The 21,414-nt window shown below is 39.4% G+C and overlaps 2 protein-coding genes across 4 annotated transcripts in view; one reads left to right on the forward strand and one right to left on the reverse strand.

Annotated features, from left to right (window-relative positions):
* GSAP (gamma-secretase activating protein) overlaps window positions 1–4,422 on the forward strand; it is an 88,582-nt gene extending 84,160 nt beyond the window's left edge. For all 3 annotated transcript variants that reach the window (XM_054563942.1, XM_054563943.1, XM_054563944.1), the window contains 5 exons: window positions 108–227; window positions 1,107–1,168; window positions 2,819–2,920; window positions 3,081–3,180; window positions 3,831–4,422. In XM_054563942.1, coding sequence (XP_054419917.1) covers window positions 108–227; window positions 1,107–1,168; window positions 2,819–2,920; window positions 3,081–3,180; window positions 3,831–3,922 — 476 coding nt within the window. In that variant the 3' untranslated portion in view covers window positions 3,923–4,422. The remainder of the gene's footprint in view (window positions 1–107; window positions 228–1,106; window positions 1,169–2,818; window positions 2,921–3,080; window positions 3,181–3,830) is intronic.
* A 7,540-nt stretch (window positions 4,423–11,962) lies between these two features.
* Window positions 11,963–21,414, reverse strand: part of CCDC146 (coiled-coil domain containing 146) — a 127,527-nt gene continuing 118,075 nt past the window's right edge. The window contains exons 16-18 of the mRNA XM_054563875.1: window positions 17,171–17,308; window positions 13,532–13,780; window positions 11,963–12,166 (exon numbers count right to left, since the gene is read on the reverse strand). Coding sequence (XP_054419850.1) covers window positions 11,963–12,166; window positions 13,532–13,780; window positions 17,171–17,308 — 591 coding nt within the window. The remainder of the gene's footprint in view (window positions 12,167–13,531; window positions 13,781–17,170; window positions 17,309–21,414) is intronic.

The raw sequence follows: 21,414 nt of genomic DNA on the forward strand, positions 1-21,414 counted from the left end.
GCACCAAGCACTAAGCTAAGTGCTTTCTTAACGCCATCAGTTTATTCTGTCTGAAAGGCTGGAGGTGCTGGCTGACCACGTTTCTCCTCCCACATCTGTCATCCTAGGTTTTCACACTCTGCACACGATCCTTGGCGTCCGCTGTCTCCCTTTGCATAACCTGCTGCATTACATTGATAATGGGGTGTTGCTTCTCACAGAAACAGTTGTCACAAGGCTCATGAAAGGTAAGAGGCTCCGAGGCTCTGAGTTTGCCAGAGAGCTAGTTTCAGTCTGAGCGCCACCAAGGCTGCCTTCGAGGGGCTACCTGTGTGGCCATACAGGGCCCAGCAGCACTCCTGAGGGCCCCATGCTAACTGTAATGCTTGGCATTAAATCTTGAAATCTTAATATTTGAACAAGTGGTTCCTCTTTTTTTTTTTTTTTTTTTTGCAATGGGTGCCATAAATTATGCAGCTGGTCCTTCTGAGTACAGTTTACTTCCCGTAACCATCTTTTGGGCTAATTTAAAGTGTCTTCACCCTCAGGAGACCCCAAATGGCTTCTCAATCCACATACAGCTATTAGATCCCTTTTCCTGTACAGGAGGGCATTTGAGGATAGGAGACTCTGAAGGCGTGTTTCTCAAGAAAATATGAAATGACTTAATTTCAGCTGATTAACTCTGCCATTTCAAAGTTAGACTTGAAATGCAAGAAAAATTGATGAGAAATGCAGTGCTTATATAAATTTGAACTTTAAATGTGGTCTGTAATATTATCACTCTCACTTAAATGATTCAGTTGTGGTGTTTTATATATGAGTTTTGTTAATGTATATTAAAGTATTTCCCATTACTCAAGATGCCTTCTGCTTCATGTTAGTCAATAAAATTGTTTTGTGACTAGCATCCTGTTAAAGAACCATGTTTTGTGATATTAGAAACAGCTTCACTTAAAAATTCCTTTTATTTAGAGAGACACAAACTAAACATTTTAAAGCGTCGTTAGCTTGAGAATGCAAGGTTGGGCTATGTGTTACCAGGATGAACCACTGAAGTATTATTAGCTTGTTCAGATACTAAAATGGAGATGTCTGTTTTGTTTGTCAATCTGACTTTCTTGTAGATCTGGACAACACTGAGAAAAATGAAAAACTAAAATTCAGCATCATTGTGAGGCTTCCTCCGGTAATCCTGATTTATATTTCTTCATTTTTTCCCTGAGTGTTGGCATGAACCTCCTTCAATTTCTTCTTGCAGAAAGAGAATTTACTTGATTTGGGCTAAAGTCAGTTGAATTGTTTCACTTTTTGGCTCTTTCCAAGAAATCGCAGCACTCCCGCCCTGTGCCGGCTGCTCCCGCTGGGCCCACAAAGCGCTTGCTCCTCTGGCTCGATGTGCCTTGGCACAGCCCACCTAAAGTGTTTAGCCATTTTCTTCTCTTAGGAAACCGCGCTAATATTTACATCTGTGAGTTCAAAGGGAGGGAGAGGGGAAACATGTGCTTTTGGCTTTTAAACTGATAAGGAATTTAAATACAGGTGAGGTCAGAAGGTTCTGGAACTGCATTTCCTCCCACTGTCATTTCCACCAGGGTTGGACAACATCCCAGGTCGAAGGAAGAATGAGAGACATGAGGGAGAGGGTTATATAGGCACTCCTTGTTTTTGTGGGGAATATTAACTCTCAGAGTTAAAAGCACTATGAAAATATGAAATTCCACAGCAAGGTCTTCAGAGCCTCTGACTGTGAACTTCCTGACCCTGAGCGTGTGGCCAGCTCTGTGTGCTGTTTTCCCACCTTGAACACTTGTGTGTCTGGCACAATCCTCCCATGAAGGGATGTCCGTTGCCTTTCTGGATCTAGTCGGCTTGCTTTGTAACACCCTCTCCCCCTCATGGGCATACTGAAGCAAAGACAGAAATAGAAAACAAAGCATGTTTTTGATGGCTAGATCTCTCTGGGGATTGTCTCTGAACATTTAGTTTGCTCTCTAAATTTGATTTTTTATTTTTGCCTCATACTCAGGGAGTTAAAATTTTCTGGGCAAGGCATTGGCAGAGAACATGCCTATAACCTTTAGTTTCCTATCAAAACATCACTTAGAGTTGGCACGCAGAACCCCCGTTTTGCAGAGTAGCAGATGAACTCCACTTCAGAAAAAGAATTTGGCAACATCAGTGTATAAACTGCTTTCTCAGGGTTGCGTTTAGGAGAGTATTTATTCAAAATTGCCTCCTAGGAAATGGCCTTTTCTCATGGGTCATTAAGTATAAAGGGCCTTTTAGACTAAGTAGCAACTTTGGAATAATATTTTTAAAATTATGAACAGATATAAGGTACATTTACTTAATGCAGTGTGAGCTATATTCTCCCATGTTTTTCCATCCTTTTATTTTTATTATTGACTTTATTTTTAAGAGTAATTTAGGGCTCACAGCAAAATTGAGGTGAAGGTACAGAGATTTCCCTTATACCCCATGCCCCACACATGCGTGCCCTCCCGTTACCAACATTCCCCACCAGAGCGGTCCACTTGTTACAATTAATAAATGTACATCACAGTTATCTGAAACCCATAGTTAGCATTTGGAGTCACTCTTGGGGTGTTCATTTTATGAATTTGATCATCTTTATGGTGTTGTACTTTTGTTACCTTAGAAATCCTCCTTGACCTATTTTTTTTTTAAAGTTACAAGAAATATTTTTATTTTTTTTTTAATTTTTTTATTTACTTTTTAAATACATTTGTCTCTGCCTCCCCCCCACCTCTTTCCCTTGCCCCCTCCCACCTTCCCTCCCTCAGCTCCTTGACCTATTTTTTATTTTGTATAATAGCTTATCGGTCAGAAGATCTGTCGACTTTGGGATCATCCTGTGAGTTCTAACATTATTTCCCGGAAACATGTGAAGCGACTGCTTCAGAACTATAGGAAACAGGTGAGTCAGTGTGAAACCACTAAATGGTTTTTTTTTTTTATCCTATTTGCGCATTTCAGCATTTCCATATGGGCAGCAATTGTAGCTCTTACCATTTTTCTAAAAAAATCTGTGCTCGTTTTAGATAATCAACTAATACCAGAAGTGGTTTCCTTTTTAGCCTCAGAGTTCTGTGATTGACAAGGCATCATTCAGTGTGGAATTTCTTCCTCTGAACTACTTCATTGAAACTCTGACAGATATAGAATCCTCCAATCAAGGTAATTCACTCCTCTGTTCTCAAGAGTTGTTCTGTTTTCTTTTTTCTTTTTTAAAAGATTCTGTTTATTTATTTTTAGAGAGACAGGAAGGGAAGGAGAAAGAGAGGGAGAGAAACATCCACATATGGTAGCCTCTCATGGGCCCTCAGATGGGGATCTGGCCTGCAACCCAGGCATGTGCCCTGAGTGGGAATCGAACAAGTGACCCTTTGGTTTGCAGGACAGTGTTCAATCCACTGAGCCACACCAGCCAGGGCTGTCCTGCTTTACCCTTGACATGTCAGTCAGTCTCTATTTACTTCTCTGTGCCCTTTTCTTGCCACAATGCCCTTTATTTATAAGTAGGTCTTTATTGCAATTGATTTTAATTAGCAATATACAATTTACATTGAGTAAATTACCAAAGGAATAACCACTTCTGAGGTTTTAAAAGGGTCTAAGATGTTAACTTTATGGGTTAAACACCCATTTGGTTGATGCAAATGGCTTTTCTTGGTTCTGAGGTTTAATAAATTTTAACATATTCTCAGAATAGAGGGTTTTACTAAAATTTAAAATAATTATGATTTCAAAGAGCTGTGTGCACAACATTATAAATGTTGCATTGCTTCATAGTAACTCTTTCTCTTTCTTGCTGTCTCTCTTTCCAGCTCTGTATGGTTTTGAAGGACATGACAACGTGGATGCAAAATTTGTGGAGGAAGCAGCTCTGAAACATACCACAATGCTTTTAGGCTTATAAAAAAAATATAACTGTAACAGCTTCCCATTTTTAATCTTGTTCATTAGTTCTACTTCTACTGAGAATTCTCTAGCAGGATTTAAAATTGGTTACCAAAATCAGAATACATTGTTGAGCCATCTGAATTTCAGCTTGGTACTTGTTCAGACAGAAGTAAACTGTGATATCTCATCCCAGTTTTGAACAGCAGGTAAGCTGGCAAGTGTGGAGAAATGACAAACAGTCCAAGGAGTCAGGCAATGGCATAAAAAATGCCCTTCCTAGTGGCCTCCTAGGCCAAAAGCCCATTTCTACTGCATTCTGAAATAAAATATGCTTTAAAAATGTATGGAATAATGCTTAGAAAAACAAAAACTAGATGTGTCATTGAAAATAAAATATGACAAGTGGAAAAATTAAATGTTGCATAAAAACTGTATTTCTAAAGAGGATAGTTTCTAAAAACCTGAGTTTGGACTAAGTCAAATCTGCTATTTCTAGTATAGGATAATTTGTATCATACGGCAATTTGTTCATACAGTCTATTTAGAATAGGATTTGTCTTTGTAATCATTCAGATGGAACTGTATTTAATGTTTTTAAGTTTTTTGTATTTATAAAAGTTTGATTTAGAAATACCTTATCATTAAAATCACTGAAAATTTTGGCCTGACTCTTGTCCTTTCTACATGGCATTTTTATTCCAGCTAGGAATCACAAGTCTATGAAGGTGCCCCTCCAATGGCCACCATGACGTCTAACTAGTTCTCCCACTTTCGCCCCTCTCTCTTCTACAGTGACTTCATTCTGACCCACAGCTCCAGTTGCTGCCTGGGGTCAGCGCATGACGCTTTGCTTTTCTCTTTTCGCATTATTTTTCTCAGTGAACTTGTGAGACTTTAATCATACATATCACTAGCTGGTACAATAATTCAACTTCTTTCTAAAATGATCATTGTATTCTAAAAATTGTCATCCCCTTTTTGGTCCAATACTTCACAGTCACTGAGGCTCAAATTCTTGGAGCAATATGAGCAAGGCAGTGTTGACTTTTTTTCTTGATAAGGTCATTATTTTTCATTCCCTACCCTCTTCATACTTGGCTTGTTTCAGTGGCTTTCTAAGGTCTAATTCATCAGACTTGTATCATTTGCTCATAATCCTTTAATAACTTGCCATTCACTACAGGATAAAATTCAACCTCAAATTCAAAACCACAGAATAAAATCCAAACTCACCCTAATCCTGGCCTCATGTAGTTCCCCAATATGAACATTTTGTTCCTGTGAGCCCAGATCACTGGGCCTTGAGCATAACTTTTGTCCCTTTACTTCTAAGCCTTGCTCAGGATGTTTCCCATACCTGGAATCCCCTCTCTACGTATTAGCATCTTATTGTGCTTAAGGGCCAGGTAAAAAGTTCCATCTGACTGTGATCCCCCATTATTCCAGCACACAGTGGTGCCCTTTCCCCTCTCAACCAGTAGCACATAATGTTATATTTAATACCCATCCCTTTGTGATGTTTAAAAATTACGATTCCGTTCCTGTTGTTAAGCTTCCTATGTATATATATATATATTGAATCCCTAATGTGATTATTAATTCCTAACACACAGGAACTGTGTTTATGCATTTCTTTGTGTTAACCACATGATTTATACAGTGTTACTTATAGGTATCGCTAAGGAATTGCTGTTTAATAACTTCACAGAGCAATCAGATTAGAATCAGGACTCTGTAGACTGAGAATGAGATTAAATTTTCCTCTAATATGGGAGGATGGGGGCTTAGAACAAATTTTGTTCGATTTAGCAAAATAAAGGAATGTAGTATTTCTCGTGCCCAGAGTTGTGAAATAAAGATAGGAAATAAATAAAGTAGGAAATAAAGATAGAGCATAGTAATGAATGTAAATACTCATGACATTTGGCTGGAGGTTCCCCTGAGAAGTGTTGGATCTAAACCTTAAGCTGGGCTCCCCAGTCTACAACATCAGAACCAGAAAAGGATCCAGATAACATCCAGCTGTGAAAAGCAGCAGGGTTTCTGTCTGCCAAGGAGAGACTACTGGGGACTCAGCCTCTTAAAGGGCAAATGAACACAATTTCATTTGCAGCCACTTACCCTGGATTCTGGCACAGGGAGGACGGAGTGGACTGGAGAAACTTGAAGAGATTCTGGGGTTGGTGGCTCTAGGGAGAGAACTGAAGGAACAGCCTCTATGTTCCCTGTGCTGAGTCATCCCCTCTACGGCAGAGGCCATCCTTCTCAGGCAGAGCAATACTCTCCAAGTGGCATCAGCCTGAGGGGAAGCAAGAGTCCCCCCAACAGGAATTACTCTGCCATGCCCAGTGGAGCTTAAGCTGCTGATTACAGTTTGATTAATTTAGCAACTGATCAGTGTGACAACTGATTAGTAATGGGAAGACAAAGAAACAGATCCCGGAAGAAGGAATAAGGAAATTCTCCAGAAGAAGATCTAGATGAAATGGAGGTAAGCAGTTTATCAGGTAGAAATTTTAGAGTAATGATTTTAAGGATACTGAAAAGCATGAAAAAAGACATAAAAAACATAAAAAGGACTAGTCAAAAATAAAGAATACAATATCTGATATAAATGATACACTGAAAGGAATAAACAGTAGGTTAGATGAAATAGAGGATCACATAAGTTATTTGGAAGACAAGGTAGAAAAAAACACTCAGGCATTGCAGCAAAAAGAAAAAAGAATTAAAAAAAAAATGAGGAGAGCTTAAGGAACATTTTGGACAACATGAAGCAGAACAACATCTGCACCATGGGAATACCAGAAAAAGATAGCGAGCAAGGGATTGAGAACCTATTTGAAGAATTAATGACTGAAAATGTCACCAATCTGTTGAAGGACAAAGACACACAAGTCCAGGAAGCACAGAGAGTCCCAAAAAAATTGGGTCCAAGGAGACCTACACCCAGACATATCATAAAATGACAAGGCTTAAAGACAAGGAGAGAATCCTAAAAGCCGCAAAGGAAAAGCTGGTAGTTACAAGGGAACACCAATTAGACTATCATCTGACTACTCAACAGAAACATTTCAGGCCAGAAGGGAGTGGCATGAAATAGTCAAGGTGATGAAAAGCAAGGATCTACAATCAAGGCAAACTTACCAGAAAAGTTATCATTTAAAATAGAAGGAGAAATAAAGAGCTTCACAGACAAGAAAAAGCTAAAGGAGTTTGTTAACACCAAACCAGCACTGCCACAAATGTTGAAGGGCTTGCTTGAAGGAGAAGGAAGGAGAAGCAGGAGAAGGAGGAGGAGAAGGAGAAGGAGAAGGAAAAAGAAGAAGGAGGAGGAGGAGGATGAGGAGAGGGAGGAGGGGGAGAAGGAGGAAGGGGAGATGGAGGAGGGGGAGGGAGGAGGGGGAGGGAGAGGAGGGAGAGGAGGAAGAGGGGGAGAAGAAGAAAAGAAGAAAAATAAAGTAAAACAGTCTAACAATAAAATGGCACTACATATGTATCTATCAATAATCAGCTTAAATGTAAATGGATTAAATGATCCAAACAAAAGACATAGGGTAGCTGAATGGATAAGAAACAAGACCCATATATATGCTGCCTCCAAGAGACCCATCTCAGATTGAAAGATACACACAGACTAAAAGGATGGAAAAAGATATTTCATGAAAATGGAAAAGAAAAAAAAAAGCTGGGGTAGTAGTACTTATATCTGATAAAACAGACTTTAAAACAAAGGCTATAGTAAGAGAAAAAGAAGGACACTATATAATGATAAAGGAGTAATCCAACAAGAGGATATACCCCTAGTAAACATTTATGCATACATCATAGGAGCACCTAAATATGTAAAGCCAATCTTGATAGACATAAAGGGAGAGACTGACAAAAATACAGTCATAGTCTGGGATTTTAACACCCCACTGACTTCAATGGATAGATCTTCCAGGCTGAAAATCAACAAGGAGACAGTGGTCTTAAACAATACACTAGATCAAATGGATTTAATTGATATCTCCAGAGCATTTCACCCCAAAGCAGCACAATATACATACTTTTCAAGTGCACATGGAACTTTTCTAGGATAGACTACATGTTAGGACACAAAACAAGTCTCAATAAATTTAAGAAAATTGAAATCATATCAAGAACATTCTCTAAGCAGAATGCTATGAAATTAGAAATCAATCACAAGAAGAACACTGGAAAACATGCTACATAACATGTTATTGAACAATGAATGTGTTAACAAGGAGATCAAGGAAGAAATCAAAAGATACCTTGAAACAAATGAAAATGAGGACACAACACTCCAAAGTCTGTGGGACAATGGGAAAGCAATCCTAAGAGGGAAATTCATAGCATTACAGCCAACCTCAAAAAAACAAGAAAAAGATCAAATAAACAATCTAACTTCACACTGAAAGGAACTTGAAGAAGAACAACAAAAAAAGGCCAAAGTAAGTAGAGGGAAGGAAATAATAAAGATCAGAGCAGAAACAAATGAAATAGAGTCTAAAAAAACAATACAAAAGATCGATGAATCCAAGAGCTGCTTCTTTGAAAAGGTAAATAAGATTGACAAATCTTTAACTGGACTCATCAAGAAAAAGAGAAAAGGCCCAAATAAATAAAATAAGAAATGACGGAGGAGAAATAGTAACTGACACCAAAGAAATACAAAGGATTGTAAGACAATATTATGTACAACTATGTGCCAACAAACTGGACAACCTGGATGAAATGGATAAGTTCCTAGAAACATACAATCTTCCAAAATTAAATGAGGAAGAATCAAAGAATCTGAATAGGCAGATAACACCTAGTGAAATTGAAGCAGTAATCAAAAACCTCCCAACAAACAAAAGCCCTGGACTAGATGCCTTCACATGTGAATCTTACCAAACATTCAAAGAAGAACTAACACCTCTGCTTCTCCAACTAATTTATAAAATTCAAGAGGAGAAAGGTTCCCAAACTCATTTTTACGAGACCAGTATTATCCTAATTCTAAAACCAGATAGACACTACAAAGAAACTTATAGGCCAGTATCTCTCATAAACATAGATGCTAAAATACTCAACAAAATATTAGCAAACTGAATACAGCAATGCATCAGAAAAATCATACACCATGATCAAGTGGGATTTACTTGGGGAATGCAAATTTGGTACCACATTCACAAATCCATAAATGTGATTCACCATGTAAACAAAATGAAGGATGATCATATCAATAGATGCAGAAAAAGCATTTGATAAAATCCAGCACCAATTTATGTTAAAAACTTAGCAAAGTGGGAATAGAGGGAACATACCAAAACATAACTAAAGCCATATATGACAAACCCATTGCCAGCATCATACTCAACAGGCAAAAACTACCAGCATTCCCCTTAAAATCAGGAACAAGACAGGAGTGTCTGCTTTCATCTCTCTTATTCAACATAGTACTAGAAATCCTAGCCACAGCAATCAGAGAAGAAGAAGAAATAAAAGGAATCCAAATTGGAAAGGAAGAAGTGAAACTGTCAGTATTTGCAGGTGACATGATACTGTATATAGAGAAGCCCAAAGATTCTACCAAGAAACTACTAGAACTCATAAATGAATTCAGCAAAGTAGCAGGATACAAAATTAATACCCAGAAATCAGTTACATTTTTGTATGCTGATAATGAACTAACAGAAAGGGAAATAAAAAAAAATTCATTAACAATTGCTTCAAAAAGAATAAAGTACCTAGGAGTAAACCTAACCAAGGATGTAAATGACATGTATTCAGAAAATTATAAGAAAATGAAGAAAGAAATTGAAGAAGATACAAATAAGTGGAAGCACATACCCTGTTCATGGATAGGAAGAACTAACATCATTAAAATATCCATACTACCCAAAGCAATCTATAGATTCAGTGCAATTCCTATCAAGATTTCAATGACATATTTCACAGAACTAGAATAAATATTTCAAAAATTTATATGGAACCCCAAAAGGCCCTGCATTGCAGCAGTGATTCTGAGAAAGAAGAAATAGTCGGAGGACTCACCTTCCCTAGTATCAAACTGTACTATAAGGCCATAGTAATCAAAATAGCATGGTATTGGCATAAAAGCAGACACATAGATCAATGAAACAGAATAGAGAGCCCAGAAATAAATCTACACATTTATAGTCAATTAACATTTGACAGAGGAAGCAAGCACATATAATGGGCTAAAGATAGTTCATCTAGTAATTGGTGTTGGGAAAATTGGACAGATACATGCAGAAAGTGAAACTACACCACCTTCCTACACCACACACAAAAATAAATTCAAAATGGATAAAAGACTTAAACGTTAGACCCTAAACTATAAAAATCCTAGAAGAAAACATAGGCAATAAAATCTCAGACATTGCTCATAGCAATTCTTTTTTATCAGATATATCTCCCCAGGCATGGGAAACAAAAAAATAAAAAAAAATGGGACTACATCAAACTAAAAAGTTTTTGCACAGCAATGTAAATCATCAACAAAATAAAAGATGACCCACAGAATGGGAGAATATATTCACTGATTCATCTGACAAGGAGTTAATATCCAAAATTTATAAAGTACTTACAAAACTCAACACCAAAAAACCCCAAAACTAATCCAATTAAAATTTGGGCAAAGGACTGGAATAAGTACTTCTCCAAAGAAGACAGACAGATGTCCAACAGACACATGAAAAGATGCTCAGTGTCACTAATCATCAGAGAAATGCAAATTAAAATCACAATGAGATATCATTTCACCCTGTCAGAGTGGCTGTCATCAATAACTCAACAAACAACCAGTGCTGGTGAGGATGTGGGGAAAGGGGAACTCTTTTGCGCTGTTGGTGGGAATGTAGACTGGTGCAGCTGCTGTGGAAAGCAATATGGAAATACCTCAAAAAATTAAAAATGGATTGCCTTTTGACCCAGGAATCCCACTTCTGGGGATATATCTGAAGGAACCCAAAACACTAATTCAAAAGAACAAAAACACTGCTATACTTATTGCAGTGTTATTTACAATCTCCAAGATATAGAAGCAGCCCTAATGTCCATCAATAGGTGAGTGGATAAAACAACTATGGGATATTTACACAATGGAGTATTACTCTGCCATAAAAGAGAAGAAAATTTTACCTTTTGCAACAGTATGGATGGACCTGGAGAACATTATGTATATGAAATAAGCCAGTCAGAGAAAGACAAATACCATATGATTTCACTCATACATGGTATCTAATGAACAAACTGAAATAACAAGAAAAATGGGGACAGACTTATAGGTGGAGAGCAGGAAGACAGCTATTGGGGAGGGGATGGAAGGGGGTGGAGAAATTGAGCAGAAAAGAAAAAGGACTCATGGACATGAACAACAATTTGGTGATTGCTGGGGGAGGGAGGTATAAGGGGTAAAAAATAATACAATAAAGATAATAAAAGGTAAATTAGGGCATAATTATTTTACAACAAAGGGATTCTTTACTGATAAAAAGAGTCACCATAACATTATTTTGAAAATGACAGTCTTCACTACTGCTTTTTACTTGATTTAGATTTAACAACGTTAACTTCAAATGCAACTATTTATTTAACAAAGTGCGCTAAGCCCTTGTGATATTTTGTCATTCTCTCTTTTTTTCTTTAAAGTCAGTATATTGGACAGTATTCCCTCTTTTTCTTTAGTAAATAAGGACCACTCTGTTAATTTCTGTACTTCATTGTATTATTTTTATTGTATTTTTATAGCATCTGACCTACTATATATTTCTGAAAATTTTCAATATATAGAGTGAAAAAGAAAGAAATGAGCAATGCAATATATGCTTTGACATAATTATAGAACAATTGTATGTCCTACACAACATCATGTAAAATATAGTAGTTGGTGAGCAGAAAAGGAAACTGTTGCTTTCTGTTGTTGATTAATTATGGATGTTGCATTTGTCTGTAATTTGAGCTATTGGGCAGACATGTTCCAGCTGGATATGAGGAAGCCTGGCTGAAGTGTCTCTTTGAGAAGCATAATCGGGTTACACATTCAGATTTCAATTGGCTTTATAACAGGTTTCCTTATGTGCCTCATATTGGCCCCAGGTTCACTGGGCTTAAAAGGAGCCAAAGCACCATATGGTTTTGGCAAAGGAAGAGTGGCTTCTGCTTCTGGGATGTAGGCATTTGGACGCAGCTCTGCAGTTGTGCGAACACCATTCGGCAGCTGGCGATGATCCACTTCCAACAGCTCCTGCAAAGAATGATTTTTCTTTTTCAGTTTTCTGAAAACTCCAGTGAAGTCATTTCTTCCCAGGGCTCAACAGACACAGCTGGGTCTGAGCAGTCTTAGGCTGAGCTGGCTGATATTCCCCAAAATGACAGGAGAGTATGAGGGTAAAGTCACTACACACACACACACACACACACACACACACACATGCACGCACACACACACTGCATCCCATTGGAATGACCCAGTGTTGTTTAAGCATTAATCTGTTCCTGGGGTTATGGTTTATCATAATCTGGTTGGTGGTTTCCAAATTTTGTTGTATTACAACTTCATTATCTTTCATCAAATAACTAATTTTTTCCTTGGTTTTTGACAGACGTAGGACAATCTATTCCCTTTGGTAAGTCATTGATTGGTGAACAAACATTGAAAGGAATAGATAAGGAATAAGGTGGAACCAGAGGAAAGAAGTGGTCCTCAGCTTGCTTTGAGCCTCAATGTCCTCAAGATTCTGCCTGTGCTTCTGGAAAATAGAGGAAACTCTCATGGCATTAAAAAGAATTCTAAATAAGGGAGACAGGTAAATGACAGCCAGGACGCCCTATGCATTTGGGTGCAGCTCTGTAGTCATGTGAACACCAATTTGAATGACCTAGAAAATGTCCCAGAAATTACAAGAAATTATTAGGAATATCCCTGTTTTTAGATATTCCTAATATGTGTTTGAAAATGCACATTTTTCTTGGGTTAGGGAGTAAATAGTGATCTTTTTGAATATGTCTACTGGATAGTCTGAGAGTAAGTTATATGCCCCCAAGATGCAGTTACCTAATTCCATTCTAAGAATATTGAAAGGTAGAGGAACTGGGCACTCAACTTGCAGGTGGAATCAGTGATATACCTAGACTTAGGCCAGTGGCAGGAGAAAAATGGGGTAGCATTGAAGCTTATGATGCACCCCAAATGCATTTCATATGCTGGAGGCCTCACAACATGCTGTGGTGGCTACAGTAGATGGACATGGAAGGGTAAGGTGTGGGTTGAGCAGGGGTGCAAGGACAGAGATTGGAAACCTGTGGATAAAACCAAAGCCAGCCAGTTACTGCCAGGGGGAGACCACGGTATTCAGGCACACTGCCCCACGATATAAGATTATGGGGTGGGACTTGGTGCTTGCTAAATGTTCTCCAGAGAATATTATGGTGCCTTGGACTATTGTACTTTGATTTGTACGCATAAATTCTTTAAAAACTTCAAAACTTTTTTCTGTTTGGACTATGTATGGTAGAGAGGGAAATTTTTCATATATTTTGGGAGGATTGAAACCCCTAAAAACATCCCTTCCTGACAACTTTACAAATGCAATATAGAAGCTAAACATACCTCAGACTTTTCAGCCATGGCCAAGGCATACATTTCTTCATCTCGAAGTACCTTCAACCATTCTCTCTCAATCTCTTTTTTGAGTGGCAGACCCTTTTCTATCCTGGAATTGCAAGAGAGGATAAAGTCTTCTTTCTCTTTAACTTCCTTTTGGAGTTCAATGGCCAGAGCTTGTTTCATGGACAGCTCAGCAACAAGAGCCATCATTTTTTCAGTCGCATCTTTGATCTTTTTCTGGTAGCCATTCATCTAGAATTAAAGAGCCCAAGGCTTAGTCTACATATACATTCCATGAAGAACTGAAGAAAATGGCAGGCTGCTGGCTGTCTACAATGTGGGAGGCATTCTTGCCTGAAGGAAGGAGAGTTTAAGTGGGAGTTTACAGAAAATAAGAATTGGAGGAGATTCCAGAGATTGAGCCCCACACCCTAAATGTGTAAATAAGGACAAGGCAGGAAAGAAAGAAAGGCATATGTTCATTGAGTTATCATATGTCTAGATGGGTAGCATTGAGGGGAATAGTTGAGTCTCTTTATTTCTAAGAGTTGATAAGGAGAGGGGAATAGAGTGTTTTTGATGTCTAGGTTCTGGCCTAATTTTTCCATGTTATTAATATGTCACTTATCCAGTGGGAAAAAGAGTCTGGTAGGACAAAAACTATCTTTAATAGTTAATTTTTACTTATATATGGTCATCAGCAGAAGCCCTGCATCTGAAATTATTTTTAATGGAAGCTGTCACAACTCAACATGTTTGCATTATTGATCATAATTCCTGGGATGCACAAGTATTAGATCATAAGCAAGCATGAGCTGAACTGGGAAAACTCTGGCTAATAATTTAAATGAAATGTTTTGGTTGTGTGTGTGGGTGTACCATTTCACATCACCTACTTATCATCAAAGAAATAAAAGATAGGATGAAGTAGAATAATTGATTTTAAAAGGCAGAAAAGAAGTAAAGTTGGAATTGGTGTTCCCTCTAAGCCTTCTGGCCCATAGCACCACCTTCCTGTGTGGCCATAGCCATGGGGCACCGAGTGGTGGCCCTCTCACCTGCCCACACTCTCAGATTACCTCATTTTATTTTTAATTTATATTCTGTTCCACTGCTGATATTGTATTAGATATGTATGTATTTGGCTATTTGGTTATAGTCTGTCATCCTGAGAGAATGTACTCTTCATGAGGACAAGGATTATTTGTTTTATTCAGCACATTCCTAATGACCAGAATGATGCTTGGAACATAGGCACCAATCAAAATCATTTATTTATTTATTTGCTTATTTATTATTGAATCTATTGGGGTGACATTTGTTCATAGGGTCATATAGGTTTCAGGTGTACATTTCTTTGCTACATGATCTGTATATTTCATTGAACCAAGCAAAATTAAAATTGAACATTTGTTAAATGAAGGAATGAGTAAACTCTTCGTCTATTTTAATCCTTCAGTCCTTTGAATCTGGGTAAATTGATACATGAATATGAACTTCCAAAAACTATGCCCAACCTCAAAATATTTCCTGCTCCTAACAGAGCACACACTGGTATATCTGCACATTTGTTTGAGGAATGTTGCTGCCAGTGATTTACTTGCCTCTGAAAATATAATGACTGACTACGTACACACCTTAGCTCCTTAAGGGAATATAAAAATTTTAAACTCTTCTATACTGCAGTAATTTTTGGGAAACATACATTGAATGAAAGTTTACCATTTAAAACTTCAGGGGTAAGTCATTATGTAATTTCATTAATTAATCAGTCTCTGCATACATGAGTGTTGTGTGTCTATATGTGTAGCTAGCCAACCTTCCTTTTCTACAAATCAAAAAAACAACAGTATTAATCATGGTTGTTCGAAGTTTTTGCTGAGATTTTCCATTTTCTGCTCATATGGGAGACTTGGAAGATGAGCCACAAGCTGTCTAGGAAAGATGATAGGCTTGAGCTGACATGCATTCTTGTTGACCCACAAAAAGCTAGGTTACTTCAGCTTGACTGTGTAAAGCTTGCAAACAACTTCAGCTGGTATCACACCTATTTCCTGGATCAGAAAACTCAGTTTTAAGGTCATTTATGTATCTTTCCCAAGGTCATTTGCCAGCATTGGTAAATCACAGTTCTGAGGTCTGAATACCTTTCTACCTTTGAGTTTTGGGTACCAGGAGGACATTATAATTTTAAATGAAAAAAGAATCCAGATCCAGGACAAGGAAGGTGGGGAAAAGAAAGGGAAGCTAAATCACTGGACTAGAACTCAGTTATACTGGAAGCTCCCTGACCACGTACACAGTTGCAGCAGCCACTCTTAGCGTTTTCCCAGCATTACTGTTGACTTCAGGAGACGTTCTGCCCTCAGATTTGACAAGCCAGCCCTCAGCAAAAACTGACTTTCTCAAAAAAAGGGAAATTCATTTTGCAAAAGGAAGGCAGGCAACATTGAAAGAAACATTAGACATGCTAATTCAATTAAAGTTTATGTGCCTAAAATGTGTTAACATTCTTATTTTATGAGGTAAAGTTGTGAATTGTACAAGTACCACTGCACTGATCATCCTCTGGTGTAAGTCATCAGAACCAAGTGTAAAAGCCAGATAAAAATGGTACAGGAGGCTTGAGATGCACATACTTTCCTCTATTTTGTGAGCCAGAATGTATTTAGAATGGGACTGACTGTTTACTTATTCAATAAATATTGTTCTAGGGTTTAGTACACATTAGGCACTAAGGAAATGGAGAAGAATGAGGAGTGGTCACTACCCTCTGGAGCCCACAGTAAGGTGTGGGCGTTACCATGATGTATTTTCCTGTCTGTCTCCCCGCACTCCACAGTGTGAACAAGGTGCCCCTTCTTCTCTGGTTCTGCCCCCATGCCTAGCATGAGGGGAGCACGTGGCACGTAAGTATTGCTGACTGACTAAAACCCCTGCGCTGTCACAGCGGGATGCTCCAAGGGGCCATGGAGGCCAGCTGATCGTCTGACCACGCTACCGTGAGGGCCCCCTGCATCATAATCATTAACCTGTCACTTACTGGCTGCTCCTTTCAAAGTACCTTCTAGCAGTCCTTATCTGACCCTGTAGTTTTGGATGAGCAGTCCTGTTTCAGTATTTTAGGTTTATGAAATTAGGAATCTCTGCATTACTGGCCTCTCCTCACTAGTGGGGCCTGGCGGTGATTCCATCCCATTTTGTAATAGGCCCATGTTTATGTGACTATTATCTTTAGTGGTCTCTTTCCATTTCTGGGTTCTGACTGATTTTCCATGCAGTTCCCATGCAGACTGCTGTTTAAGTGAAGCTCTTCCATTCACAAGGAACTAAAACAGGCTTAACTTGGCACAAAGAATACAAAGATAATAATTGTCATAATTGAGTAGATGCCCAGTTAGGTGAAACTTGTATACTGTCATTTAAAAGCTTAGGTTTTCCCACTATAATGTCAATTCATTTAAGGAACAAGATTGAAACTTACTTTGAACAATTCTCTATGAGTCATCTTTACATTTTTAATTCTACATCTTTATGTTTCCCTAGTCATAAATTTCTCCAATGTTACACTCAATAAGTAAAGCAGGCTGGAAAATGAACCATAATAAAGCAGTAAAAGTGAAGCCAGTGTCTCAGACAAACCTTCTTGGCCAAGAGCAGTGTGTCCTCCTTGCTGACTTGAGTTTTGCTCCAGATCCTGTCTGTAAGCCGGGAGACCTGCTCATAGATGAAATCCTTTTCCAGCAACTGCTCCTCTTTCTTGGCCAGTTGTAGTTCCAGCTACAGTAAAAACAAAACAAAACAAAACAAAACAAAAAAACAAGCAAAAAAACAATTGCAGTAGGAAGGGGGTGAAAGGTCATACAAGTAAAAATTATAGTACCATTTTCCCTCTTCAGTCAAGACACATTGCTTTTGTGGTTGCAGAGATACCTCTAGAAAGTCTTTAGATCTGGGCTGTCATGACTTCCTCTTCTGCATTCACCTCAAAATAGTTCTGGGAATTCTTCCTTCTCAGGGTAGAAAATGGTCCCCTTACTTCCATCTAGCTTCCCTTGCCCTTCTTCTGATATGCTACTATCAGAAAGACAAATTAATACCTTTAAAATGCCAAAATTTCTCCTTTGGGCTATGATACAAAGGTGGGCATCTTGCAACCACTTAATTTTCATTTTTTTTTTGGCAAGTGTTTAAAGTTAAGCTTAGGTTTTCTTACTAGATTACAATCAAGGGACTATATTAGTGGCTAGAATAATGAGGAATAAATCTGTTCACATAACATGAAATACCAGTACAGGTATCTGTGACAATGAACAAGGAGCAAATAGATACTATTTTAAGAAAGTATATTTGGGGATCCAAGATGGTGGTGGAATAGGTAGAAGATACATTCACCTCCTCTCAGGGACAAACTGGAATTACAACTGAATTATAGTGCAGTCGGCCTGAATAGCCAACTAAAGACTAGCTGAAGAGAAAGAAGCCTCATAACAGAGGATTTACGGAGGATGTCACATTGAGATAGGTAGGAAGGGCAGAGAGGTAAAAGGGCTGTCTCTGCTCCTTAGCTACAAGAGGTAGATAAGATTCTGGAAGGATATCTCAGCTGATGAGGTTCACTCTGAGAAGTGTGGGGTCTCAATCCCATGCTGGGCTCCCCAATTAAGAGTGCCAGAGCCAGGAAAAGGTACCCATATAACATCTGGCTGTGAAAATCAGCTGAGATTCTGGCTGCCAGGGAGGAGAGACGGGAGTCTCCTAGAAACCCAGGTGCCCTCTTAAAGGGTCAGCACACAAAACCTCCTTCACACCCACTCATCCTGGGCTTTAGTGGAGGAAGAACAGAACATGTTAGAGTTGTATAAGGAGAGACTGGAGTTTGTGGCTCTGGAGAGAAAGAAAAGGGAACGCCATGGGGATTCCTGAGCTGAATCCTTCTTCTGCACCACAGGCACCATCTTTCTTAGGTGGAACACTCCCCTCCATAAGGCATCAGCCTAATGGAATGCAACAGCCACACTTCCTGGTCTACTGGCCACCCCCTCCTCCACCCCGTGGAACCCTGCTGAGGAGATGGAGTAAGCTGCCTGGGATCTCAGGGTTCCTTGGGATTTTGCTGACCTTTCTCCAGACTTGGTGTTGGTAAAATCCAGCCTTGGTGTGAAGCTTGGCCCTTCCTGTGCACATGCAGGCACAGAAGAGGCAGCCACAAACTATAACTTTCTTATGAGCACCAAATAGGTTGCTGAGGGCAAGTCATGGGCAGCATCTGACACTGAGTCCTTCCCAAGAGGTCCCAGAACCAATACATTGAGAAGCCAGCAGTAGATTGTATCAAAGCAGGATCCATTTAGCTTCACAGTGGAATATACAAAGGGAGGTTTTGACAGTCACCAGACCCTGCTGAGGTGAATTCCATTTCATGTGATCAGCACCTGCAGAGCAGCCTATATACTGTGATTGAGGTTGATCTTCACAGTCAGCCAGCCTGAGATTTGACTCCGCACATGAACAGACCAATAGCATCACACCCAATTAAAATAGAAGGACCCATATAACCCCCAAAAGGGACATTCTTAGAGAAATCACTCAGGTGATCAAGGAGACTGTGCCACTGGGTCCCAAAGTACACTATGACATAAGGCCAACCTACCAAGAGTGGGAGTCATAGCATATCTATCTAATACATGGAAACAAACACAAAGAGTCATGCCCCAAATGAAAGAAGAAGAGACACCTCCTTCTCATTTAGAAAAAGACCTAAATGAAAAAGAGGCAAGCAATTTTTTAGATATAGAGTTTAAAAAAATTACTTATAATGAAACTCAAGGAACTTAGTGAGAACAACAGAAAACATAAAAAATAGCTGGTCAGATGAAGAATACAATATCTGAGATGAAGAATACACTAGAAGAAATGTATAGTAGGTTCAATAAAGCAGAGGATCAAGTCAGCAATTAAGAAGACAAGGTAGAAAAAACACCCAATCAGAGCAGCAAAAAGAATAAAAAAATGAGGATAGCTTAAGGGATGTTTGGGACAACATAAAGCATCACAATAGCCACATCATAGGGGTACCAGAAGAAGACTGTGAGCAAGGGATCATAATGCTATTTGAATAAATAATGACCAGTAACTTCCCTTACTTAATGAAGGAAAAAGACACACAAGTCTAGGAACTGCAGAGTCCCAAACAAGGTGAACCCAAAGAGGCCAACACCAAACACAGCATAATTAAAATGGCAAAGCATAAAGAAAAAGAGAGAATCTGAAAAACAGCAAGACAAAAGCAGCAAGACAAAAACAAAGGAGGGGAGAATCAAGATGGCAGAGGAGTGAGTGGAAGCCACACTGACCTCCCAGGACCAACCTGGAATTACAACTAAATTGTGGAGAAATCACCTGGAACAAACAACTGAACAATAGCGACAGAGGAGCCTTGTGACCTCGGAGACAGAAGAATCAGCTTGAGCACAATATTACTGGTAAGGAGTGTGGTACAGACTCGAGAAGGCAGACGGGGTGCCCACGGGAAGCAGCACCAGAAGGATATTGAAACAGCCAGGTGGATCCCCCTGAGAAGAGCTGGGTCTAAACCAAAAGTGGGGATCTCTAGCCCATAGCACCAGAGCCCAAAAAGTACAAAGAAAACAGCCAGCTGCAAAAAGCAGCAGGGTAGCTCTCTGCCAGACAGGCGGCTGGAGACACAAAGAACTGTTTAAAGGGTCACTGCATAAATTTTTATTTGCAGCCACTTACCCTGGTCTTCGGCAAAGACCTGGGAAGAGTGGGCTAGAGACACCTGAGGAGAGACTAGGGAAGGAGGCTTTGGGGAGAGAACTGTGAGAGTAGCGGGTGGGATCTCGGGGCTGACTCATCCCCCATGCGGAAGCAGCCATCTGGCTCAGGCAGAGACCACTGCCCCTGAGCAGCATCAGTGTCAGAGGACCCCAATAGCCCCACCCCCAGGTGGGATTCCACCCTGCCCTGTGTTAAGTCTCCTGCTCAGTGCAGAGTGGCAGCCACAGAAGGCAGATCCCTGGCTAAAGGGGGGGTGCAGAGAGGTCTGGAGACACTTGAAGAGAGACTGGGGATGGAGGCTTTGGGGAGAGAACTGAGAGAGTAACCGGCGGGATCCCAGTGTGAACTCCTCCATATGGCAGCAGCATGAGAGGATCCAATAACCCTGCCCCCAGGAGGGACTCTGCCCCGCCCTGAGCTGTCTAAGGTGGCCTTCTGAGTGCAGAGTGACTAGATTAACAGCTGACGGAGACAGTCACAAACAGTAGATTCCTGGAAGTCTTGAACAGACTGTCTAAGGTCAGACAGGGATGGCATCCGACATCATCAGAAGCAGATCCAGAAAGTAAAAACAGCAGTCTCTAACCATAGACGTTCATACCACAAAGTCAGGAAATCAAGACATATCAGTTTAAGAAGCAGAAACAAAAGAGAAGAGTCTCACAAATAATGGGAAGGCAAATACACTCCACTTGAAGGGAAAGGAGGAATCCCCAGAAAGAGAACTAAATGAAATGGAAGCAAATAAACTATCAGATATTGAGTTCCAAACAACAGTTCTAAGGAAGCTCAACGAGCTCAGTGAGCTCAGAGAGAATTACAAAAAACTACAGGGAAACTACGTGGAACTTACTGCAAAGTATATCAGCATGAAAAAGAACATAGAAATTATCAACAACAGGCAAGAGGAAATGGAGAATACAATTTCTGAATTGAAGAACACAGTAGAAGGAATCAAAAGCAGGCTAGATGAAGCTGAGGACTGAATAAGCGAGCTGGAGGACAAGGTAGAAAAAACCTCCCAGAAAGAGCAAGAAAATGAAAAAAGACTCAAAAAGAATGAAGAGGCATTTAGGGAAATTCAG

Source organism: Pteronotus mesoamericanus, unplaced genomic scaffold, assembly GCF_021234165.1.
Source record: "Pteronotus mesoamericanus isolate MK-2021 breed Mesoamerican mustached bat unplaced genomic scaffold, CSHL_Meso_final scaffold_85, whole genome shotgun sequence".
NCBI classification, from domain to species: Eukaryota; Metazoa; Chordata; class Mammalia; order Chiroptera; family Mormoopidae; genus Pteronotus; species Pteronotus mesoamericanus.